The sequence below is a fragment of the Muscardinus avellanarius genome (genome assembly GCF_963383645.1).
Source record: "Muscardinus avellanarius genome assembly, chromosome: 5".
Classification (NCBI taxonomy): Eukaryota; Metazoa; Chordata; class Mammalia; order Rodentia; family Gliridae; genus Muscardinus; species Muscardinus avellanarius.
The window spans coordinates 30,317,118-30,344,690 of record NC_137790.1 but is presented as its reverse complement, the minus strand read 5'-3'; the positions used below and the strand labels follow the sequence as shown (position 1 = coordinate 30,344,690).

The window sequence follows — 27,573 nt, the reverse complement described above, 5'->3', positions numbered from 1 at the left end:
TGTGGGTGGATTTATGAGCATAAAAGAATCTACCATCATGAAAGAGTAAAAGCATAATATGGTGGATTTACAAGCATAAAGTTTAGAGCAATGAAACTACTCTGTATGATACTATAATGGTAAATCTATGTCATTATGTATTTGTCCTAGCCTATAACATGTAAAATACCAATAGTGAAACCTAATGGAAACTATGGGCTGTGGAGAATAATGATGTGTCAAAGTAGGTTAATCAGTTGTGACCAATGTACCATTCTGGGAATGTTGATGATGGGAAGACCATGCATTTATGGGGACAGGAAATATATGGAAACTATTTTTCTTTTAGTTTTGTTGTGGACCTAAAATTTCTTTAAAATTAATCTCTACATAAGAAAGGGGAGTGACTGAAATATAAATTAGATTAAGCCTTCTGGAATAAAAAGAGAAATAAAGTGTCCTGAGTGAGTCCATTTTAAGGACAGAGTCTCATAAAGTAAATGGCAACGGTGACTGCATTGGAGATATCTGTGGTTCTTTAGAGATTGTCTAAGAACAAAGGTCTGGAAGGATAAAAGGAAAACAACCATCATGTCTATTCAATGGAGCCTCCATTAGTGATTACAGTTGAGTAGGAAATTCCCTTCTTATTTATAGGCTTTGGGATTCTGATTTGTATCATATTTAGGTGCATTCAGAATTCTAAGAGACTCTCTTAGTTGGCAACAAATGGGGCCTATATTAATCTGAAATTGATGCTACATCATCACAGAGTTTGATAAAGCTAGTCTTAGATCCTTTTCTTTGCTGGGAGTGGAAGTATCAGAACTTGCCTGCTATGTACTATTTACTTAACTATTGCTCGTTTGGTATAAAGATCAGGGATTATAAATTTAAGCTTGCAAGGAAGAATTATGCCTTCTTTCAGTGGTCACTTTAAGAGTCTATGGGTCAGCAAGGCATGGTGGTGCATGGCTATCATCCCAGTACATGGAATGGTGAGACAGAAGGATTGAAGGTTTGAGGCCAGCCTAGGCAAATTAGCAAAAATCTCAGCAATTTAGTGAGACTGTTTCAAAAGTAAAAATAAAAAATAGGGCTAGGGGTCTGGTTCAGAGGTAGAATACCTAGAATTCAATTTCCAGCACTGCATGCTTATGCACTCACACACACACACACACACACACACACACACACACACACAAACACAAACACACATCTTAGAATATAGTGAGTAGATAATTTGGGTAAATACCATGTTTCCTGCATAGGATGGAGGAGAGAAATAATAAAAAAAATAATAAAGAAGAGATTTCTTTTTAAAAGATTTTTGAATAATATAGTAAAAATGTACTATAATTACACAGAATATTGGGGCTTTATTGAACCATATGTAAAATAATCAAGGAAAACATAAAGTCAAATGAGATTAGAAAGAAGAAAAATTAAGAGCTATTGTAATAGTTTAGGAAATAAAGATATAAACTACAGCCGGGTATGGTGGCCCAGGCTTGTAATCCCAGCATTTGAGAGGCTGAGACAGGAGGATCATGGTTCACAGACAGCCTCAGCTACTCAGTGAGGATTTTTGCAATTCAATTAGACCCTGTTTCAAAATAAAGTATAAATAAAAGGGTTGGGAGTGTAGCTTGGAGGTAGAATGTCCTGGGTTCCACCTCCAGTACCAAAAAAAAAAAAGAATTTAATCTAATAAAAGAAAGAAAATTTGAGATAAAATGAAAAAGGAACTCATCTTTAAAAACCACCAGACTAGGGCTGGGAAATGAGAGAGGAAGAAATACAGACTGTAGGCTATAAAATTGTGTTCATTTTTGTTTCCCTAGTGAAACTTACATAACATAAAATGAGATGTTTTAGTTTGCACAATTTTTTGACATTTAATACATTTACAAGGTTGTGTTCTCTCTCTCTCTCTCTCTCTCTCTCTCTCTCTCTCTCTCTCTCTCTTTCTCTCAATTCTTCTAATATGATAATAAATTACACAAGTCAGCTCCATGATATTTTGGATCTCACCTTTACTGAGAATGATCATGCATTTTATTTGTCTGGTTAGGACCAAGTTTATCTCAAACTCACGCATCCCATTGAGTTTACCACTTGCCGCAGACAAAGGAGCTACCACTGGGATGACATATAAAACCAGCATATATCTGCCTGATCACATATTAAATCCTACTGGTTTTACCACCAGCTTGGTCTGGACATGGAGGATACTTCTTAATATCAGTTTAATGAGCACAATTCAAGAGTTTCTGTGAGAATTCCTAGTATATATCACTAATATTATTGCAAGACTATATCACCTCATTGTTCAAATGATCAAGTCAGTGAACAACAAGATCAGGATGTGTATGCAACTGACTTCTAATTTGAAAGGTGACATCTGCCCATTAGCAGATTCTTCAGTGCTACCTTCATGTCCTTATTTCTAAGACTGTAGATAAGGGGATTCAGGGTGGGGGGCACCACAGTATAGAATACTGAGACAAACAAATCCGTCTTTGACAGAGACTTGGGCAGGGGTCGTAAATAGGCAAAAAACCCAGAAGAGAGGAAGAGAGTCACAACAATGAGGTGAGGCAGACATGTAGAGAAAGCTTTAGACTTGCCTTCTCTGGAGGGCATCTTCAGCACAGTGCAGAATATACGGATGTAAGAGATATCAATGAACACAAAACAGCCAAAGTCCAGCACCAGGCTGAGTCCAATGACAACCAGTTCTCCCACATTGTAAGAACAGGCAAGAGAGAGGAGCTGTGGGACATCACAGAAGAACTGGTGGACATCTAGAGAGCCACACAGGGGCACAGAAAAGGTAGTCGCAGTGTGCAGGACTGTGTTGAGACCTCCGCTGACCCATGAGGAGGCCGCCATCTGCACACAGGCTTCATGGCTCATGATGAGCTCGTATCTGAGTGGATGGCAGATGGCCATATAGCGGTCATAGGACATGACTGTGAGTAGAGCGATCTCCGTAGTGGCCAGGAGGAATAAGAAGAAAACCTGGGAGACACAGCCAAGGAATGAAATGGTGTTTCGATATGTCAGAGAGTTTGTAATGGATTTGGGGACGGTGATGGAAATGAGGCAAAGATCCAGAAAGGATAAGTTCTTCAGGAAGAAATACATGGGAGTGTGCAGCTGGTGGTCCTTGGTGGTGAGTGTGATGATGAGGAGATTCCCAAGGAGGGCTGCCAGGTAAACCATCAGAAAGATGGTGGCATGTAAGATCTGCATGTCCTGCACATCAGAGAACCTGGCCAGGAAGAATGTACTCCCCGAGGTGAGGTTGTCCATACCTCTGATGTTTAATCATTTACTCTAAAAATAAAAAAGCAACCTAAAACTCAAAAAAAAAAAAAAAAAAAACTTTAGTGTAAGAAGTTGCCGGGCCTGGTGGCACATGCTTGTAATCCCCGCGCTTGGGAGGCAGAGACAGGAGGATCGTGCAGGTTCGAAGCCAGCCACGCTCGCTGGCTTAGGAGACCCTGTTTCCAAATAAAAAATGTAAAAATAGGTCTGGGAGTGTAGCCCGGAGGTAGAAGGGCTTTCAGGAACCCCAGTACCACCAAAAACAAAACAAAACAAAACAAAAACAAACTTTAGTGTAAGAAGTTGTAGCATTTATAAATATTATTTAATTATTATTTAATTAAAATAAAAAATTAACCAATTAGCTTAGATTAAATTCTTTCTACCAGCCAGTGTTAGAATTGTCGCCCAATCTACTGTAATTGTGGTGTAGATTGCAGCATTCTTTCAAATTGTTTTATATAGCACAAGGGCAGCACACACTGTATAATCTAACAATGAATGGAGACTAAATTGCCCTTCATGGCTTGTGAATTTTGGCCCTTACAGAAAGGTAAAGCTTTATTTGTCAGAAAAAGATATTGAAAGAAAAATGAGTTCTCCTGGGGTTAGAAATGTCATGCAAGCAACATTCAATTATATGTTGCTCTTTAGTCATTTTTAATATTGAAAGCAATTGTTCTGTATGCACATTTATTAGGAAATCTATCACTTAACACATTGTAAGTATAAAATGCATTATTGTTCATAGCAACACATTTTAAGTGTAAAATCCATTATTGTTGTCAGCAGCTACAATACTGCACAGCAGCTCTCCTCCTCTTAGATGACTCAAACTTTATACCTGTTGGCCAATTATTTCCCAGTTTTCCCTCTCCTCTGCCTCTGGTAACTGCCAGTCTTTCATTTCTTGAATGTGGTCATTGGTGGTACCACATATAAGTACAATCAATAGTTGTCTTTCTGTATCTGGCTTATTTCACTTAACATGATGTCCTCAAGATGCATCTATGTTGTCACAAAACTTCTTTAGTAAGAAGACATACAATGGCCAATGACTGTATCAAAAATGTTCATCATTGCTAACCACCAGGAAGTAAACAAATCAAAGCCATATTATTGATACCTTCCAGAATGACAGTTACAACAAGAAGGTCGAGGGAGTGCTGGTAAGGATGTGGAGGATATGGAATGAAATCATTGCTTCTTGTCGATAGGAATGCAGAATGGCTCAGCAACTGTGGAAAATTCCAGCAATCTGGATCCTGTTTCGGCATCTGTATTCAAAAGTATTGAATTCAGCGTCTCAAAGAGCTATCTACACACCAATGTTCATTGAATCATTATTCACTATCACTAACATGTTGAGACAACCTAAATGAAACAACAGATAAAAGATGAAGAAAGTATGATATAGAAATACAGTGGAATATTATTTGACAGCTAATTTTAAGGACTATTTTCTCTTGTTCATCGAAGAAAATGCCTACAGTTAATCAAATATGAAAGAAAATAGAAACTATTCATAATTGTAGACTCCCAAAAATGATCACTGATATATTTTTAATATTTAATTTTGTGGGCACACATACATATTTGGTATAAACGATTTGACAATCTATTATTTATTTAATAAAATTGATAAAATACATTCTCAATATTATTTCTTTGAAATTCATTTTCATATTTAATATTTTTATTTTATTTAAATATAATTTTATTGTCATACAAATATATTTAAATAAATGCATAGCTGCAACTATTCTATTGTGTCGTGCTTTTTTCCTACTATTGCTATTTTTACTCCTTTTTAGTTTTACTCTTTTCCTTTGCTGCCCATCTTCATCCTTCTTTTTTTTCTTTTTGAGGAGCCATTGCTATTTACTAATTATTTTGCTTTTTCTGTTAAAAAATGGCCATATTACTAGTATAACTCTATACTTTTTTTGAACTGCTGAACATTGAACCCAGGGTCTCAAACATGCTAGGGGACACTCTGCCACTCCCAGCTAATTATACTCCCAGCTAATTATACTTTTTATAGCTAATTACACTTTTTATACTGTAAAAAGTACAGCCATACTGTTTTCAACTAATCTAATAAATATTACAAAAACTAAAATCCTACCATGTGAGGATATGTGTATTTTTGTCTTTGGAGGGAGTGGAATTTCTGGCTTGTGTAGGGGTGAAATACAAAAGATTGGACCCACAGGCATTTTACTTCCGAGCTACACTCTCAACCCTTTTTAATATTTGTTTTCAAAACAGGTTCTTTCTAGGATTTGGAGAGTCTTGCTATATTGTGAGGCTATCCTAGAACCTGCAATACTCTTCTCTCAGCCTCCAAAATACTGGGATTAAAAGCATGTGCCACCATATCCAGTGGATTTCTGGCTTTAAAGATAGATGACATTTGCAGGATAATAGATAGAAATAGAGAATATTATGTTAAGTAAGGCCAGTTAGACACACGCACACACACATTCACACACACACACACACACACACACACACACACACACACACACACAGAGGCATATGTTTCCCCTCATATGTGGAAGCTAGAGAGACACTGGGACACAAAAGGGACTCCAGACAAAGGAGGAAAATTTCTAATAGAATGAGGAAGGGGTTCTAGAGGAGGGAGGCAGGTAATAGGAGAGAGATGTGAAGAAAGAAACGCTTCAGTTGGGCATGATGTACACATACAAAATTATCAATGCCAATCCCATCATGCACTGGGAAGGGGAGGGTGGGAGCCAGCGGAAGATCACCAAGTGCTGTGAACAGGTAATGTCTCTATCACTTTGAACTTCATCCTGATGTATGATTAGGACACACACATACACAGAGATAGATAGATGAACATAGTTTAATGAGGATTCCAAGTGTTTCTTCGAAAATCTGGGGCAATTTATGTTTCCAAAGAAAAGATATCAAAGTACCTTCTTCATATACTCTGGGTAACCATGACAACAGAGAACATCTGCCAATCCTTCATCTCTGCACCCACAAGTTTAGGATTACAGGTTTTGTTTTGATGTTTCCCCATCTAGGTATTTACCAGGATTTCCTTTGTCTTTAGAGTTCACAAGTTTTACCAAGATAAGAAGAGGTGCTATTTTCTAATTAATTTGTCTAGTATATTTTGATTGCTTTTCATTTGAAATATTTTCCTCAGGAATATGCTTCCCCTTTGTTTCTTCTCTTTCTTTATTTAATAATAGAGGTTTTTTTTGCAGTAATGAAGTTTGAATTCACTGACATTCTCTGAGCTACACGCCAGCACTATTATTTGTTCTTTATTTTGAAACAAGGTCACACTAAGTAGCTGAGGCTGGCTGTGAACCTGCAATACTCTTGTCTCAGCCTCTCAAGTACTGAGATTACAAGTGTGCATCACCACACAAATAAGAGTGTTTTTGCATCCAGTTTTAAAAAATAATTTAGTAATGGATATTCAGCTGCAGACATAGATGTAGATATAATACATATATATATATATATATATATATATAAAACTTAAATTCAGGACAACTGGGTAACTTACCCACAGTCAAAGTTATTAAATGGAGGACCCAGGTTTTGAACCCAGACATTCTGATCTAGAGATTGCATTTTTATTACTCTAAATGTTAACTGCCAGACATGGTGGTGCACACTTGTAATCCCAGCATTAGTAATCCCAGCATTAGGGAGGCTGAGACTGGAGGATTGCGGTTCGCAGAGAGCCTCAGCTACTTAGTGCGGCCCTCTGCAACTTAGTGAGATGCTGTTTCAAAATAAAGAATACAACATAGGGTAAGGGGTATAGCTTGGAAGTCGAATGCCCCTGGGTTCTATCCCTAGCCCCATAAAAAATGTAATGAAATTTTAAATATAACTATGACCTATGCCTATATTAATATTCATATTTGTGTGTAACTATCTGATATCTTCTCCATTCTTTAAATAATTTCCTTCATTATTTAATTTTTTGAAATATTGTTTCTCTAACTTCTGAAAAAAGCTTTTGAGTTTATCTAACAGTTTACAAATTCTATTTCAAAGGCTTGGTTGTGGCATTTAAATTTTGACAGTTGTGTTTTGAATTTGAAAATTACATAATTTTATTCATTTTTATTTGGTATTCTATTCTTTTTCTCCAAAGTTTACAAGGACATTTAAAAATATTTTCTCATATTTCTTGAAATACTACTTTCCAATATGAGAACATTTATTTAATTCCTTATATCTTTTATTTATTTTGAACTACTCAACTTTTAGTATTTTCATAAATACAAAGTAAATATTTGTAGAAGAACAGGAAAAATGTACGCTTGGCAGCCTCATTTCTCAATTATGTCTATCAATGTAAAGAAAATTCCACAAAATGGTATGCAAAATAGGCATTTGATTTCCCATACAAATACAAATCTCTTACCACTTTTAGTTCTTTATACATATCACTGAGAATTGTAGATGATTGGAGAATTTAAATAAATAAATGTCAGCCAAGCACATGCTTATAATCCCAATAATAGGGAAGCTCGACAAGATTGCAAGTTTGAGGCCAGCCTCAGCTACTTAGGCCCTCTGCAACTTAGTGGGGTATAGCTCAGAGGTAGAATGCCCCTGTTTTGATCCCCAGTACTTCAGTAAGTAAGTAAGTAAGTAAGTAAGTAAGTAAGTAAGTAAGTAAGTAAATAAATAAATAAATAAAGGCTACTAACATTCTTAATATATTAACAATTACTTCATTCAATTATCAATATTAAAGAGTATATACAGATAAAATCAGGCCTTGGAAAAATGATGAATAGCTACAAGTTTCATGAACTCTTTCCAATTACCTTTTCTCTATACCCTCCAATTACCTTTATTAGGTATTTTGACACTTAAATTTTGCTCTGTGAATGTATGTCTGTATGCATAGCTCTACAGAGCAACTATAATAACATTGAAAATTGGAACGGTGTTCTTTTTTAATATTCCACAACTTCAAGAACTAGATTTTTCTTTAGTATTAATTAGATTTTTATTGATTTGTGTATACTTTTCATTAATAACATTTAGCATTAAGGGGTTGCCACCAAATGGAGGAAAGCCTCAATGTATTTAGAATAGAATTATTTTGTAGTTTTTCAATGAACAAAGTTATAGAGGTTCTTTGTGTGTGTGTGTGTGTGTGTGTGTGTGTGTGTGTGAGTGTGCGTGTGTTGCTGAGAATTGAAATCAGGGCATTCTACCTTCAAGTTATACCTCCATCTCTATTTTAATTTTATTTGGAAATAGGGTCTCACCAAGTTGCTGAGAGCCTCACCAAGTTACTAAATCTGGCTTAGAAACTATAATCTTCCTGTCTCAGCCTCCAAAACACTGGGATTACAGGCATGCACTGCCATGCCTGTCTATGGAGGGTTCTTATCTGCTTGGAAATAAAATGCTATTCTCTATCATTATGCAGTAAATTCCAAACTGTGTACCTTGTTCAAGAATTGTAATTCTTCACCTAAAATGATGCCTCTTGATATTATATAACCTTATTTTTTCTAAAGATATTAACTAATAATAAAATTTACCATTGCTTGACAATAAAGACACCCCATAATTTACAGAATTCTAAAATAGTTAACTTCTCTTTTTCCAGGCTCTAATTTTACCAAATGGTTCTTGGAACAAGTTTTCCACTGGGGAAATTATTAACTTGATGTCAGCAGATGCCCAACAGCTTATGTAGTTGACAGCCAACCTCAGTCTCCTCTGATTGGCCCCTTTCCAAATTTTGATGGGCATCTCACTCCTTTGCAAGGGCTGGGTCCAGCCCTGTTAGCAGGAATGGCAGTCCTTCTGTTGGTTTTACCACTAAATGTGTTAGTTGCAGTTATGGAAAAAAAGCTAAAGATAAAAAAATCATTGCCTCATGATACATGTGCCAAACAGATGCGAAGTTCCTTTTACTTGAGTTGACAACAGTAATCTAGCTAATTCTCCACTTATGGAAATTAGAGGTAGTAAGTAGAGACCATCAAAATTTATCATTCACTCACTCATTCATTTAACCGACACTGATTAAACATCTATTCTATTCGATGCCAGTCACTCCTGTAGGCACAGGAAGGACTGACTGCTGTAAGAACTGACAAGTTCCAGCCCTCATGAGGCTAGTGTGAGAAACAGGCATCAAGTAAGTATATAAATAGACACACTGTGTGGTACCTGAAGGTAATTGGTATACACAGAAATATCATTTAAAGAAAAGGTGATAGGAAAACGAAAGGTGCTACTGTACATGCAGAGTCAGGAAAGAATGTCAATTACATCCCTATTAATGTCAATGCAGATTTACATGGGGAAAGGGCTGAGGTGTCATTCAGACATTTTTATGTGGAATAGAAATGATCATGTGTTATTCTACAAGATATATTGCAAATTGATTTTTATAGAAAACGACTTCACTCATGCCACTAATATTTCCTCCACAGTAAAAATTAGTGATGCCTTATGAACCTGTATATATATGCATATATATTAGTTTGTATTATATACATATATGTATATATATAAAATTTCTAATTATGTTGCATCGAGGTTATGATTTAGTAAAAGTTTCTGAGGGATAAAATTTACATAACCTACATGGAATTTCTTTCTGGCCTTGACAATCACATATTCCTCTCTGGTGCATCTATTTTTAAAAGTGTAAATTAAGCTTATTTTAGCTGATGTATAAACACATAAAAGTATGCATATTTAATAGGATGCCATGTGATATTTTGATATATGTATACACTGTGGAATGGGTAAATCAGGCAAAATATATACATCCCCTCAAACATTATTTTATGGTAAAAACATTCAAACATTTTTCTACTAGTTTTTTTTAAAATATAAAGTACATTCTTGTTATCTGTAGTCACCCTGCTTTGCAATAGCACACCAGAACTCCTTGTCTCTCAATATGTAACATAGTGCTATCAGTAAATCTTTCCCCATTCTTCTCTCTCCCTGACTCTTGTCTTCTGGTAACCATCATTCCTCTCTCAACTTCTAATTTGTTAGGTTCTGCACCGAAGTGAGATTATGTGTGTTTTTCTTTGCCTGACTTATTTCATCTTACATAATGACTTTGACTACTTCCATTATTTTCACAAATAATAGTATTTCATTCTTTTATGGCTAAATATATATATATATATATATAATATATATATATATATATCACTTTTTTTATTCATAAAATACCTTATCCATAGCTGGACAATGAGGTTATTTTGATGTTTTGTATACTGTGATCCATCTGCATTGAAATTGTAAGAATAGTTGTCTCCTTGACATGCTAATTTTATTTTTACTGGGTAGATACTCAGTGATAGAATTTCTGGACCATATGACATTTCAATTTTTTAATTTTTTGAGAAACCTCCATTTTTCTGCAATTAGTGTACAATTTTCTATTCCTAAGTGTGTACAAGGGTTCCCTTTTCTCCCTATCCTTACCAGCACTTGCTGTGAGATGTAGAGTTTACAAAAATTTTTCTCCCATTTTGTAGGCTGTTTCTTTATTCTGCTGAAGATAACATTTGCTGTGGAGAAACTTTTTAGCTTGATGTAATCTCAATTGTTTACTTTTGCTTTGTGTTTCCTGTAGTTTACATTTTTTATTAGTGCACTATATATTTACATCATAATGTGGGTCATATTGACAATGGCATACATTCACACAGTACTTGGTGCCCTCCCCCCAGCTCAGAGGAATATTCCCGAGTTCAATACCCATTACCAAAAAAAAAAAATTAGATCCCTTTACTTTCATTAGAAGATATGATCTATTTTACCCTTGCAGGTATGTGTGTGTGTACATATGCAAATGTGTGGTTTTTGTTGGTATGTGTGCATTTTTGTTATGTATTCATTGCCAAATATTTATTGTCTTACTCCTTTACAGATCCTCAAGATTTATGCAGGGAAACTGCCTATAAAAATAAGATTATTGAGCTCTATAACAGTTCTAAAACTGTGATGACATATGCATCTTTGTATAAATTAAAAGCCATCGACCTCTAGATTTTAAATGGGTGATTTTATAGGATGTGAATTATATTTTAATAACACTCAATATTCTTCCTCAAAAATTAGATCATTTAAATTCAAGATCAGAAACTGAAATTTAAAAATTCAGCAAGATATCTCGCTGTAAATTCTATGCTAACATTAACTTGAATTCCATTTGTGGTGAATGTATACCTTTCCTGATGTAAATTTTAATTTTGATTTATAGATTTTCTTCCAAATTACTAGAAATTAAAACATATAAAGTAAAATTTGCGGGCAGTGATGGGAGTCATGAGAAGCCCTATATGTCTTCCTTGTTAATAATTTAAATGGTTTTTACAATTTAAACAAAGATATAGATATTATGAAAATTAAAGCAATGTGTGCATTTAGAATACTTTAGTAAAAATTTTCAAGAAGCATTTGCTTAAGTGAGTAACATGTACATGATAGTGCAGACATTTTTATTCATAAGTGAACTTCTCTAGCTTTTTAAATAAATTTTATAAGATAAAATATAAAATTTTCCAGCTATAATTTATTCATATTTTCATCAGTTTTGTGTAAGGAAAGTGTAATTATTATATATTAGTCACAATGTATGCACAGGGAAATAGAAAGTTGTTTATATAAAACTCCATGTTAAAGAAAACATGAAATAGTATACATTTTATCTTATTTTATCTTATTTTATGTTATTGGTTAGGAAGGTTGAATTCAAAGGTATTTTACTACTGAGCTACACTTGCATCTCTATTTTATTTTTTATTTAGAAATGGGATCACTCTCAGTTGCTGAGGGTCTTGGCGAATTGCTTGGGCTAGCCTTGAACCTGCAATTCTTCTGTCCCAGCCTCCCAAGTACTGGGATTACAGGTATGTGCCACCATGCCCACTTTAGTATACATTTTGAATGGGAATAGTAATTCTAGTAAGAATATTACATGTCTGAAGGAAGATCTAGACTACATGCTCTCCAGTATGTACAAGTATTCTTCAGAAATTGGATGTGCATGTGTGCAGGCGTGCTGTGTGTGTGTGTGTGTGTGTGTGTGTGTGTGTGTGTGTGTCTGCGTGCGTGTGTGTGTGTGTGTTACTAGGAATTGAACCCAGGGACATTCTACCTCTAAGCTACACCTCAGTCATATTTTATTTTTATTTTGAAACAGGATCTCACTAAATTGCTGAGGCTGGCCACAAACCTGTGATTCTCCTGTCTCAGTCTCCCAATAATTGGGATTACAGGTGTGCACCACCATGCCTGGCTTAGAACTAAGTTTTAATAAAGAAAAAAAGCACTTCCCCTAATTTTTAATACTTTAACTCATAACGTTATAAGAATTGGATCTTTTTAAAAAGAGTATATATTTATTTTAGGTGTCTCTGGCCATCTTTGCATTCTGTTTCTTAGTGAATGAGGGAAACATTTTAACAACCGCTAAAATTTCCATCTCTATGACTTTGTTCAATATTTTGTGGATTCCTCTGACTTACAACGATGATCTCTGTTACGGTCCAGGTCCATTCAGAATATCCTTAAATTAAGAATTACTTTTCTACTGGAATGTAAGCTTTTGTACATTTGTTGGTCTTCTTAAAATCATATTTCCCTTTTTATGATTATTTAAAACTAAATTCAAAATTAATCTCTTTGAATTAATGAATAGTAATCACTATAAAATTGAAGATAGTATGTCTTTCTTACTTATACTTCTCTCTCATAGAAGACACTTGTTAATATTTCAGTGTATTGTTTTATTTTCATTGTTAAGTGTTAGTTTATTTTACCTAGGTTTTTGAAGGTTAAAATTAGATACTATGCCATCACCGGGTTCATTTTCTGTTTTCAATTGAAAATTGGTAATTAGCTGTTTTGTGTGAACTTAGATATGCGAGTTTTCCCAGGGTCTGACAGGATTTCATCAATACTGAATGAATGAGCAGAATAAATGGAGAAAAGTACACTGATATCATCAGGCTGCCCGCAAACTACAGGCGCAGTATCAGGTTCAGCCTGCTTTTAGTTCTAATCTCCATTCCATAGAGGCTATTTAGCGAGACCCTGTTTCCAGTGAACAAAAGGCTGCAAAAACCACAGAAATTTTTTATATAAAAATTTAAAAGGACAGTTCCTTAGTCCTTTGCCCTGAGCTAAAAGTTATTCAGTTAAATTATTTAGATGTTGCATTTGTGTTCTCTAGGCATAATTCACTGAAAGCTTTTCAGGTTTAGGTTTACAAAGTGAGTCCTTGCTTATTGGAATCAGATCTTTGGTCTAAAAACTTTGCCTTTCTTATATTTTATTGCTTGAATAAAAACTAACTTAAATAGATAGTAAGTACCAATGAAGCATTTTTTTTCTGTATCTTTTTCTTATTTTCTTACAACCAACAGAGGGCAGAGAAGTACCATGGATGTGCTTCTTCTAACACCTGTTTTCACAGCTCACCTCTCTTGAAGAAAATGTCAAATCCTAGAGCGACAGTTTTGTTTTGCATCTGAAATTAGAATCTAGCTAAAGGTCTGGTATCTCAAAATGTTACAGCTGCCTTCACTTAATAAATTAAGAAAACAATTGTCTAAAAGGAAAAAGAAAAAAGCACCATCTGTTTGTTGTGATATGATAAAGAAAATAACAGCCCAATTACATCTTATCTATTAACAATAGAAGTCTTAACAATAAAATAAAAATATACTACAGATTTCATGTCAGTTTGAAAAAATGTGAATTTCTTTATCCTAACAATAGCTAAATATTTTAGAGCTATCTTACTAGAGTTGAATGCTATTATTGTCAAAACCATGATTTTGTTTATTGTAGGAGGAATTGATTCACCAATCTTGAAGTTGCTTTATAATTCTAATCTATCCTAACTCATCATGATATATCACTTTATACCTGTTAGAATGACTATTATCAGAATGTCAAGAGATAACAAGTGCTGGCGGACACAGATATGAAAAAAAAAAGGGAATACATGCACACTTTTGGTGGGGAAGCAAATTATTACAGCCTTTATGGAAAGCAGCATGGAAGTTTCTCAAAAAATTAAAAACTACTATATGATCCAGCAATCCTTCCTTTGAGTACATACATATGTGTATATGTAGCCAAAGGAAATAGAGTTACTATCTTGAAAAGATGTCTGCACTCTCATCATGTTGCTTATAGCATTATATATATTATATATAGTAGACATGATCTAGAAACCACCTAAGTGTCCACTGGCAAATGCATGGATTTAAAAAAATGTGGTAAGAATGTGTATACACACACACACACACACACACACAGAGAGAGAGAGAGAGAGAGAGAGAGAGAGAGAGAGAGAGAGAGAGAAAGAGAGAGAGAAATACTATTCATCCCTAAAAATGTATATCCTGCTTTTTGCAACAATGTGAAATTATGCTAAGTCAGATTCAAAATGACAAATGCTGTATAATCTTCTTTAAATATGGAATCTAAAAAAATGTTATAGAAGCTGAGAGTAGAAAGGTGGTGGCAAGAAGTCTGGAAGTGGAAGGAAGGAAAGAAATGAGATTTGACCAAAAGATAATTGTTTACTAATGAGATGAATAAGTTCTAGAGATTTAATGTTTGGCATGAAGACTATGATTGACTATGTATTGTATACTTGAAGAAGAAAGTCGATGTTAATATTCTCATTCCATAGGGGGAAAATAGCTATAAAACTGCATAGAGGCCAAACATGGAGGCACATCCTGTAATCTTAATATTTGAGGCTGTGACAGGAGGATCACAGTTTCAAAGACAGCCTCATTCATTTAATGAGGACTCAGCAACCTAGTAAAACCTTGTTTTCAAATAAGAAATGAAATCATTTTGGGATTGTAGCTTAAAAGTAGAATGCCTCTGGGTCCATTCCTAGTAGCATAATAAGTAAATAAATTAATTAAAAATGGATAGAGTTATTAATCATGGTATACATCTTAAATTTGTGTGATTTTGTCAATTATATTTTAATAAATTTCAAAAGTAATCTTGCTATAATTACTGATTACAGCTATTATAGCTTTATATAGAAAAATAAGGAGACATTTTCTTGCTGCTTTGCATGTCTTTCTGCATTGATAACATTGGTTTTGAGCTCTGATCCCTGAAATTGTTTTCTTTACAGATGAACTTGTTTAAAACATGCCTCAGTCAACACTCTAACTGCTGTAATCGCCAACACTTATCACACAACTTAGAGGAAGAAAGATTTATTTGCTCGCAGTTTTTGACGATTTCAGAGGTCAGTCCATGTTAGGCCAGGTCTGTGGAACTCAGAGCTTGGCTGCAGGAAGGAGAGAGAGAGATTATAAATATATATAAAATCTCTCAGTCTCTTTCTCTCTATATATGTAATCAGATAGATAGATAGATAGATATCTTTTGTTCAACATCTATCTTTTGGTCAACATCTCTCCATTTCTTCCTATGTATATATATATATATATATTTGAGAGAGAGAGAGAGAGAGAGAGAGAGAGAGAGAGAGAGAGAGAGAGAGAGAGAGAAGGCTCTGCTCCTCATATCACATAGGTTGGAAGAACAGAGAAGACAGAACAGAAAGAGAAGACACCTCATATAGTTCCCCAGGCCACACGCCTAAGGACTCCTCCTTAGTAACCAAGCTAGGATACAGAAATTGTTGCCTTGTTTTTATGAGGGCTAGAGGGACATTCTAAATCTAAACCATTACATAGGATTAAAACAATTCTAATTATACTTGCTATATTTATAATCATTTTCAACTTGCATAAGAACATTTAACCAGCATGTATATCACAATAAGAGCTTTTTTAGTTTAAGTATTTAAATCCCAGATATAATTTATGTGTGTTTATTTTGGTAAACAAAAGTATCATTGGGTTGTCTGGAAGACTTTCCCAACTCTGAAGAGATTCTTCCTCAAGATATCGAAACCAGCTGGGCGTGGTGGTGCACGCTTGTAATCCCAGCGCTTGGGAGGTTAAGACAGGAGAATCACACAGGTTCAAAGCCAGCCTCAGCTACTTAGTGAGGCTCTCAGCAACTTAGTGAGACCCTGTTTCCAAATAAAGTATAAAATAGGTCTGGGAGTATAGCCTGGAGGTAGAAAAGCCCCTGGGTTCCATCCACAGTAACACACACACACACACACACACACACACACACACACAAATACTGAAACCAACTACACAGGAGGTCAGTGTTCATTCATTGAATACAAAATTTGTTAAATTGTTGGGTTAAAAGTAAAGGGCTTGATTCTAAAATGCATCTTTGCATTTGTTTTTCTTTCTTGATCATCCCATTGGGTTTACTAATGCCTCATTGTCCTGGGATGAGACAGGGATTCCAGTTCTAAATTTAAGTCTTGATCTGCAAAACATTTTTAAAAATCAGTATGCGATTCTACAATTACAAATTTTATATCTTAGAGTTTAACAAGTTTAATATATTGAAATTAATGTTTTAACCTCCCATTGTACCTTTCATCTATATAGTGACTTTAATATCCCTATTTATGTTTATTTTCTGTCTCTGCAGCCCTTGATTTTTCACTTGTCATCTACATTTTGGAAGGGTAAGGGTTCATAGAAATATGTGAAAAGTAACAATTACAGTGCTGTGCACAATGACTTATCCAGAGGACTATATTAAAAGCAACTGTAACAAGAAGTTTCTAGACCATGCCCCTCCTTCTCTTGTCCTGTAGCTTGAACATGAAGATTCCAGAAGGAGCTTTCATGACTATTGTAAGGCAGGTTGGGTCTGAAAAGTCATTTGTGCTGTCTGCCATTTTGGGGGAAATGAAGAAACTTAAAGGAGTTGTCCAAATCAAAGTAGCACCAGAGATTCTTTCACCATCTCTTAGTGAAAAAGGCTATGGACAATTTGTCATCAATGTCAATAAGAATTTATCAATTTGGGTTGATGGAATTAAGTACTGGATCAAAAGATCCAAGTACTTTAATGGGCATTTCTAGTTCATAGAAACATTTCAATGTCCATAGAAATTGATTAATTATGGATGGATTAGTGACAGAATACTGTCCTCCAAGTTCTTTGGCAAATCATTTATGAATGTTTATAGTAATCTCTTTTGATGATGATAACTGAATTGCAACCAATTAAAGGGAAATGAATGTGATTTATATTATAATTTGATCAGTTTTCCAATTACCATTCATTACAAGGTTCCCTAAGTAATTAAGGTCATTCCATTTCTAGGAAGTCTTTTAGTAGCAGGAATAGAATATTTGACCTAAAAGAAACCTCAGAAAAATAATCATATTAATAGCTTACATTGAAGATTTAGTTATTGAATTGTAGAGAGATAGATCTACTCTCAGCCATTTGTTCAATCCTTTATTTCTTTTCTTTTCTTTGTTGTTGATACCTGGACTGGAACCTAGGGGCATTCTACTTCTGAGCTACAACCCCAGCCCTATTTTTTATTCTTTATTTTGAAAAAAAGGTCTCACTAATTTGCAAAGGGCCTCACTGAGTAGCTGAGGCTGGCTGCAAACCACAATCTTCTTGTTTCAGTCTACTAACTATTGGGATTACAAGTGTGTCCACCACACCCGGCTCATTTGTTCTACTTTTAAAGTTTGATAATATTTCAGTAATTTTTTCTTCAGCTGTGTTTTTGTTTTGAAATATTAGATTATTCAAAGGGTTTTTCTTTAATACCTATTAACTCTTAGGTAGAATACTAGTCCAATCTCTCCTTTCACCTCTAACAAGATGGAAAAATTAGATAAGCTGGGGTCAGTTTATCATACCCAAAATTTGTATTCATTCTTTCTGGGAAAAAATCAGCTCTATTTTTATCTTTCCTCATATTATATTCCTCCTCCTGTCCTTATATTTATCTTGATATTAATCTTATTTATAAAAGTTTTTATAATTTATTTTTCTTTCAAGACTCACTGATCACTAGTCTAAGATCAACTATGATTCCTATGACTTTCTGATAAAATTGCACTCAATGAACACCACTACCTTTTAACAACAGTATTTCATTTATTTTTTTAAATTTTGATAATAGATCATAATTCTTTATGAGAAAACAAATTTTATTATAGATATTATCACAAACTTCTTATCCATGCTATGACTTTTTTTCTTTTTATTTTATTGGTGCATTGTAGTCATATGTCTTAATGGGGTACAAGATGGTAAAGGAATACATTTACATATCACTTATTTAGCCCTTCTCCAATCTCACCTCATTCCCTCCTCCCTCTTTCTCATGTATATTATATACATTCACAAACATATCAATCACTAAACCACTACTTTTTAACCTTAAGAATGCTATCTTTTAGGTGGGCTCATTGGTGCATGCTTGAAATCCCAATATTTGGGAGGCTGAAACAGAAGATTGCAGGTTTGGAACCATCCTCAGCAATTTAGTGAGACCCTTGGCAACTTATATCCTTTTAAAAACTAACAACTAAAATAGGATTAGGGGTGTAGCTCAGAGGTAGAAAGCATGAGGTTCAATTAACAATGCTGGGAAAGAAAAAAGCCATTTTTTATGTTGTGCTTTTCATAATGATTGATTACAAGCAGCCTTTTGTTAGTACAAAAAACCTAAAACTTTTCCCTAGACAAGTGAGTGCTCTTTACAAACATAATAAATATCATATTAATTTTGCCTTTCATTTATATTTTTCAGCTATTTTCATAGAAAATATTATTGAGCACACAGCGTGCATCCATACATAATATCAGGGAAGTAAACATATGATATGTTCCTCTTTTTAGAATTCACAGTCTAGTGGGGTAAATACTAAAGTCAATTATGAAAAATGTTTAAGCTATTAAAATGAATGAATGCATTAAAGAACAACAAATTTTACTTTTGTGGTACTGGGAATTATGCTCAGGGGAACTTGGGGAAGTTCTACCTCTGAGCTATACCCCAGCCCCATTTTTTATTATTTTTATTTGAAATAGCATCTCACCTTCATCTATTGAAGAGGGCTTCACAATAGCTGAGGCTGGCCACAAACCTGTGATCCTCCCATCTCAGCATTTCAAGTACTGGGATTACAAGCATGTACCACCATGCCAGGCTCAAATTTTACTTTTAAGAGTAAAAAGAAAAAATCAGAAACTAGGTAGCCTTTATTTGGTCTTGGAAAATAATTAGAAGTCAATAAAGATAAAAATGGTAACAATTTTAGATTTCACCTAATCGAAGGGATGATTAAAGGACTATTAAGGGATAAAATGAGCAAGCTTGAACAAGATGACGTGCATGGAACTAGAAAGTTCATGGGATGGAGTCAGCTAGCTCCCTATAAATACTTTTTATTACCATTATTTTCATTATTTGTTACTGAGGATCTTATGGGACAATTTGGAGATTTTTTTTTTCTGGTATCTTTGAGTGTTTGTAATGAAGAAGATATTCACTTTGATGAAAGAACCCAAAACATTGCCATGGTAAATGGTAAAGCAGAGGGGATACTATTTGTTTATTTAAATTACGGATGTCCAAATTAGAAGATTTTTTTTATCTCTGATTTCTTTGGCCTTTAGGAAGCATTTGATCAGAATCGATGGCATTGTTTGAATAACTGCACTCTGAATTAATCCTAATAATCTTAAGTAAAATGGTTATTATAATGGCTTGCCGATTTCACATTTAGAGTTTCAAATGTGCTTTTTGTACAGCTTTCTTGTTTTGAGTTTCAGGCGATCAATTTTTGAGGACTACTTTGTCTCACAGCATTCAAACTGTAAGACTGCCGTTTCTCTCTAAGATCCCCTATTTCTATCAGTATTGGAGGCTATGTACACAGCATGTTATGCATACGTACAAATCTATCACAATGCATCTCACTGTTGTGTATAACCAGTATACACCACTGAAATTTTTTAAAACATCTTGACCGCCGGGCGTGGTGGCGCACGCTTGTAATCCCCGCGCTTGGGAAGCGGAGACAGGAGCATCACACTGGTTCGGAGCCAGCCGCGCTGGCTTAAGAGACACTGTTTCCAAATTAAAAAATATAAAATAGGTCTGGGAGTGTAGCCCAGCAGTAGAAGGGTTTCCAGAAACCCCAGTACCACTAATAATAATAATTAATAATAATAATAATAATAATAATAATAATAAAATCTTGAAAGGCTTACACCAGGTACTTTTCTTGCAGAGCATTCAATATTTAGTATTCTTTGATAAAATATCAGAAACTATATTTAGAAGTTTTTCTAATGCAATCTCATTATGAATGGAGAAAAATGTGTTTTCCTTTGTATGCAGGAGGAAAATCGTATCTATGGCAATATTAAAAGGAAAAATTTACATCTTTGTGAAAATTTATCATCTGGCTTTCAAGTTCTGTACTACAAGATGTAGCATTTATTCTGTTTTATGTCACTTTTTGTTCTTCAATCTTTTCTCCTGTGTTCTTTAACTTGCTCTCTTTTCAGCTTAATATACTTCATGTGTCACAAATATTAAAAATATTTTTTACCTTTGAACTAATTTCATAGGCTGAATAATCAAAGGTTAGATAATTCACTTCACAAGGCAATTTAAGTGCAATTTCTTTTGTGTTCAAGATCAGGTCAAATCAGAATTATATCATTTTTATCCGTTCCTCACTCTTGTACCCCATTAAGATATATGACTATAATGCACCAATAAAAAAAGAAAAAAAGTATTATATCGGTTTTTATATTAAAAAAGCCATTATTTGTCTTACATGCTGAACAAAAAAACATTGTGTTCATCTTTGACCTTTAAAGTAGTTGGTAGAAATCAAAAGGCTAATAGGTACATATATGCCCATATCAGAAAAGATTTTAAACTTCTACTATTATTTTAGAGTGTACTGCAGTCAATATATTCCAAAGTTAACATTTGGATAGAATCCAGGAGCAGACTGAAAGGTAGTTCTAATTCAAATACTATAGATTCTTTCAAAAGAAAAAGAAAGGTTAGCCTGGGCATGGTGGTACATGCCTGTAATCCCAGTGCCTTGGGAGGCTGAGATAGGAGAATCACAGGTTCAAAAATAGCCTAAGCAACTTAGTGGGACCTTATTTCCAAACAAGAAATAAAATAGGGCTGAGGGTATAGCTTAGAAATATAATGTCCCTTGGTTCAACCCCCAGCACCACAAGAGAGAGAGAGAGAGAGAGAGAGAGAGAGAGAGAGAGAGAGAGAGAGAGAGAGAGAGAGAGAGAAAGGAGAGAGAGAAAGAGTGGGGGGCTGTTAAGAGGCTATTTTATGCAGCAGACTGTTATATGTTTAGGAATAATTTCAAACCATAAATAATTTCTAAAAAACATGAATTCAGGAGCAATGACCAATTTCCAAGACATGGACCCGTGCCCTGGCTGCAGGGAGTAGCCTAGCCCAGGTTCCCACTCTTGTTCAGCCTTACATGTTACATCTGATGTCTACATTGCAATATGACTTTACTCTCTGCCTAACTTTCCTTCTTCCTTTCCTTCCAAAGTGGGTGGTTCCCCAATATACAATGTGTACCCTAAACTGTGCCTTGGTGCTATAAAGCAAACTGTGTTCTCCCAAAATTCATATGTTGAAGTTTTGATTCCCAGTAATTCCAAATGTAACTGTATTTGAAGATAGGTTCTTGAAAAGTTGAGTAGATTAAAGATAATCTCATTTAGGTGGATCCTAATCCATTACGACTGGAATCCTAAAGAGAGGAGGACATTAGATTGCGGATACACAAAATCATACCATGTAAAGCTCAGGTAGGAAGCAGCCACCTGCAGCCCAAGGAGAGAGGTCTGAAGGAACCAACATGCTGACATTTCCAATTTAAGTTTTTAGCATCCAAAATTGTGAGAAAATGAATTTCTATTGTTTCAGCCACATAGTTGGTTGTACCTCGTTATGGTGGCCATAGAAAACTAGTACTCTCATCATCTATTCCAGAGAATCCTACCAGAAACAGATAACTTTGAAACTATAGTGAAAGTAATAAAAAAAAAAACTCATTTGAAGGGAATGCTAATAAACATGTGTATACATACATATGATTCCATGATCTATATATTTATATATAAGGAAATGGCCTAGATAAAAACATGTATGCAAAACCTAGACTACACACACACACACACACACACACACACACACACACACCACACAATGGAATATATATATATATATATATATATATATATATATATATATAATTTATTTTTTGGTGGTACTGGGGTTCCTGGAAGCCCTTCTACCTCGACCTCAGGGCTACACTCCCAGACCTATTTTATATTTTTATTTGGAAACAGGGTCTCTTAAGCCAGCACGGCTGGCTTCAAACCTGCGTGATCCTCCTGTCTCCGCCTCCCAAGCACAAGGATTACAAGCGTGCGCCACCACGCCTGGTTTATATGTATTATTTTAATGTGGTGCATGCAACTTCTCCTTTTCCCCTATTAAGAACATTCCTGTTTTTTTTTTTTTCTTCAGGGTGCTGTGGCATATGTTTCCCAGTAGGCCTGGATTCAGAATTATATTTTGCAAGAAAACATTCTCTTTGGCTCTATCATGCAGAAGCAGTTTTATGAGCAAGCATTGGAAGCCTATGCTCTCCTTTCTGATTTGGAGCAGTTACCCAATGAAGATCAAACTGAGATTGGAGAAAGAGTAAGAAAAATATAATTTATAATATGCAGAAAAAAGTAACATTCAGCTATGCTAATAAAATGTTAATAGTGTTCTTACTGAGGATCTGAAGGTCTGTAAGACTCGACTTTTTCTTTAACTATTATGGAATTCCTATGAAGAAATTACAGTATTAAGGACCAAAATTATTTATAATCATCTATCTACCAAACATTAAAAAATTCTGTTCTTACTTTCCACAGGAAGGGATAAAAATCCACCAGTTAAATCATCACCATTTTTTTTTGTGTGTGTGTGTGGATATGGGGATGGAACCCAGGGACATTTGATCTCCGACCTACACCTCCTGCCCTATTTTTTATTTTTTATTTTGAAACAGGGTCTCACTGAGTTGCGGAGGGCCTCACTAAGTAGCTGAGGCTGTCCGCGAAGCAAGATCCTCCAGTCTCAGCCTCCCAAATGCTGGGATTACAAGCGTGCGCCACCACGCCTGGCTACCATTTTTGTTTTAATTGCTGACACAATTATGTTCACTTTCTCTTAAAGAGTAAATGATTTGTTCTGTTTTTGCTTTTCAGTAGCTTCTTGCACAAAATCAAGACCAGAACACAAAGGAGCATCCGAACACTAAGTCCCGATTCTGTAGAGGCTCTGAGATGATATTTTTGCTAATGGGCCTATTCACATTGGCTCATTTCTGCTTACAAGGGATGTACTTCCCAATCATCTCACTCTTTGTTCCATTTTATTTATGTTTATTAATGAGTAGTCACTATGCTGCTCAATATTTTAAAGGAAAAAAAACATATTGTGAGCAGAAGTATGAACCCCTAAAGGTTATCCCCAACCCATGACTAAAATCTTCATTAAACAAGTTGGAAAGCAAGTGCTCTCTGCCTACAATCCATACGTGCTATGGAGATGAGTAAGGAATTTGTACTGAGTACTTTAAATTTCTGTAAAGGCATGGTTCGCGCCTATTTTATAAGTTGGGCAATAAAATACACATTTAACAAAATTATTGGAACTAGAAATATATAAAATCTAGTACGAGCTAAAATTTGCCTTGTATCTGGACTCATTCATTCATACTCTGCTACTTAACAGATGTAATTTTTTCATTTTTCTTTTCTTCTTTTTTTTTTTTTTGTTGTTGTTGTACTGGGTGCAGAATCCAGGAGCATTCTACCTCTGAGCTATACCCCCAGCCCTATTTTTTTGGTCTTTTTGTTTTTGAGATAGGGTTTCACTGAGTTGAGAATGAATTCTCTAAGTAGATGCTGCTATCTGCGGAGATCCTCGGGTCTCAGCCTCCCCAAGGCGGGATTACAAGTGTGCCACACCTGGCTAGCAGATGTAATTTTTCAATAACATTAAATGGGCTTATTTTACCAACCCCTGTATTTTCTGGCATCTTCACTGTCCCTGAGCAAAATGATGCCATAGCTGAAATCACCCAGAAATATAATTCTTCAAACTTTTCAATATATCCTGAACAGTATGCTAAAAATATCACTAAGAATATGAAATATCTTATAGAAGAGAGAATTTAAAAAAAGAAAAAATTCACAAATGGAAATACAGATTTAGTGTAGAAACTTGATGCTGCCGCTATTTATAATTTCTACTTTCTATCATTAGATTTCTCTCAGTGTGATGATATACTTTAAAACAAACATGGGATTGGATATTTCAAGGGGAAACCTGTTTATAGCTGTTTATGAATCAATAGTGACACTGAATGTAGTTTTCCTCTACTTTACTGATCTTTTCATCTGACATTCTTTCGTGGACCACAACCAGTCATGAATTGCTGAAATGTTCTTGTTCTGCTTTGGGGAACATAATGGTGCACAAAAGAGCTATCACCTTGCCTTTTTGACATTTGCATTCCAATGAAACTCTGCCAGTTATTTCTATCAACTGTCTTTATCAATATTGATAAATCATCTAGTGTAGTACAGGAAGTGTTGGGAATAAAAGGATGAAGACAAGCCGGGTGTGGTGGTGCACGCTTGTAATCCCAGCATCCGGGAGGCTGAGACCTGGAGGATCATGGTTCGCGGACAGCCTCAGCTACTTAATGAGGCCCTCTGCAACTCAGTGAGACCCCGTTTCAAAATAAAGAATAAAAAATAGGGTAGGGGGTGTAGCTCAGAGGTCAAATGCCCCTAAGTTCCATCCCCAGACCTGCAAAAAAATAATAAATAAAAATAAATAAAATAAATAAAAGAATGAAGACAGTAGGGCCCCTAGGCTAGCAGGTGAGACAGACATGACAATGGAAGGCATAAACAAATTACTGCAGGACAGGAAGGCAAGGAACACATTACTTCTCTTGAGACACTGGAAGGAATGGCTACCTTTTACTTATTTATTTATTTTAAATTTTATATTTTATGAAATTTTTATTGGTACGTTGTAGTTATATACCTTAATGGGGTCCAAGATGGTAGAGACATACATGCCACATCACTCATTTAGCCCTTTACTAGTTCCTACTCGATTCCCTCCCCTCTCCCTCCTTTTCGTGGTTGGTTTAGTGATTGACTTTGATATGTTTATGAATGTACATCAGTACATTAGGAAATTTCCCTCTTCCCTCCCCCCCTCACCCCCAATTAGGCCTTATTTGCTCATTTATGGTTTTTACTTCTTCATCTAGAGTTCCTCCTAGGAACTTTTTTCTCCCCAGCTTCCGCATATTAGGGGAACTATCTGATTTCTTCCTTTTTGTTCTCCAGTTCCATTCATTTCCTTGTGTAAATGACATTTTTCTTCTTTATGGCTGCATAAAATTTCATTGTGTATATATCTCACAGTTTTGTAATCCATTTATCTGTTGATGGACATCTTGGCTGATTGCATTGTCTGGCAATTGTGAAATGTGCAGGTATGAACATAGATATGAATGCATTTGTTTAATAGTTTTGTTTCCATTCTTTTGTATAAATACCCAGAAGTGGCTTTATAAAGGACTTCTATAGTTTTTTTTTTTTTGGGGGGGGGTGGCTTGGTTTGGTTTTGGTTTGGGTTTTGGTACTAGAAGCTGAAACAAAGGGCATTTTACCTTCAAACTACAGCCCCAGCCATTTTTATTTTTTTTTTATTTTGGAAAAAATCTTGCTAGTTGCTGAGGCTGGCCTCTGACCTGTGATTCTCTCATGTCAGCCCCCCAAGTACTGAGATTACTGGCCCTTTAAATCTAAAAAGGAGAATGTGGGATCCCAAGCAGAATGAGCAGCCAGCCTCTTGATGAGTATGCAACAGTGGGTAGTTCTGATTGGGAAACCAGTCGCTGGAAAGCACCATTGAGAGAGTGGTCAAAGAAGGAATTCAGACCAGAATATTAAATTAACACCTTAGACATATGCTAAAGAAGATGCTACTGCTTATAGGTGATGTGGAGATCTAAGATATATCTCTGCTTAAGACAGAGATATAATTATAGAATACATGTAGACAAGAGAGAATGAACTGGAGAAAGGAGAGACTGGGTGATAACTAATGATAACTATGTCCATACTTGTGTTGGATTTATTCTAAGTATTTTTATATGCACTTAATTGAATGTTCCCCATCAACTTATGAGTTCAGGACTATCATAATCATGTATTTAAAAAGTGCACCATCACACACAGGTATATCACCTAGCTTGATATATGCTTTCTTTTTTTGCAGTACTGGGGATGGAACCTGGTCTTCTACCTCCGAGCTTCATCCCCAGCATTATTTTTTATTCTGTATTTTGAAGCAGGGTCTCACTGAGTTGCAAAGGGCCTCATTAAATAGCAGAGGTTGTGAACCATGATCCTCCTATCTCAGACTCCCAAATGCTGGGATTATAAGCGTGCGCCACCACACCCGGCTCTGATATTTACTCTTGCATGCCTCTCTCCTTCATTACACTGTCACCCTCAAAATGGAGTCTCTGCTTCATTTATTTTTGACTCATGAAAGTTTTAGCATAGCACCTTGAATATAATCATATTAAAGAGATGTTTGCAGAGAAGAAAGAGAAATGCAAAAAAGCATTGTCATTTTACAATTATAGGTCTCTCGATATGTTCTGTGCTTCACTGAGTGCTTTAAAATAAGGTTCTGTAAACACTCAATGTAAAATGAATCAAGTAAATTGGGCCTGACCCCATAACTCTCCATACATCGCTGTACACATCAACTTTAATTCTCACATAGTGATGTATACTCCTCACTGTGTCTTCTTAGATCTGTGCTTTTGCCAACAAGACTTATACTAATCTTTCTACAAGAGAAAATAAGACATGTTGGTTACTGCTTTGGTAATTTAGCTATTATTCTCAGTTTCCCATGTGTCAATTTAAAAATGATCACTAGTTTCTGTATAAGTTGGCAGCCAAAAATCATGACTCATATTCCACTGGCATAACTTCTCAGAAATAGAGCTTTGAAAATTCTTTTTCTCCTTAATTGATAGCGTATTCTTTTGAGAATAAGCAGCTAAAGGAAAGCAAATTTACCTGTTAATTTTTTCAAGTCAGAAGAACTAAAAAAAAAAAAAAAAAAAAAAAAAAGATGGAGTTAGCGATAGGCAATCATGGGTAAAGGAAGTGTTCATCCTGACTTGT

The 27,573-nt window shown here is 35.2% G+C and overlaps 1 protein-coding gene and 1 pseudogene across 2 annotated transcripts in view; one reads left to right on the top strand and one right to left on the bottom strand.

Moving 5' to 3' along the window:
- Nucleotides 1-2,364: 2,364 nt before the first annotated feature.
- Nucleotides 2,365-3,297, bottom strand: LOC308263457 (olfactory receptor 14A16-like; the record flags this gene model as incomplete). The annotated part of the gene is made up of 1 exon (XM_080696484.1): nucleotides 2,365-3,297. One exon carries the CDS (start codon nucleotides 3,295-3,297, stop codon nucleotides 2,365-2,367), a length of 933 nt encoding a protein of 310 aa, XP_080552610.1.
- Nucleotides 3,298-6,012: 2,715 nt separating this feature from the next.
- The window catches only part of LOC308263456 (multidrug resistance-associated protein 1-like), a 65,956-nt pseudogene continuing 44,395 nt past the window's right edge, over nucleotides 6,013-27,573 (top strand). Inside the window, exons 1-2 of the transcript in view lie at nucleotides 6,013-6,105; nucleotides 22,895-22,987. The product of the transcript in view is annotated as a multidrug resistance-associated protein 1-like (transcript). The remainder of the gene's footprint in view (nucleotides 6,106-22,894; nucleotides 22,988-27,573) is intronic.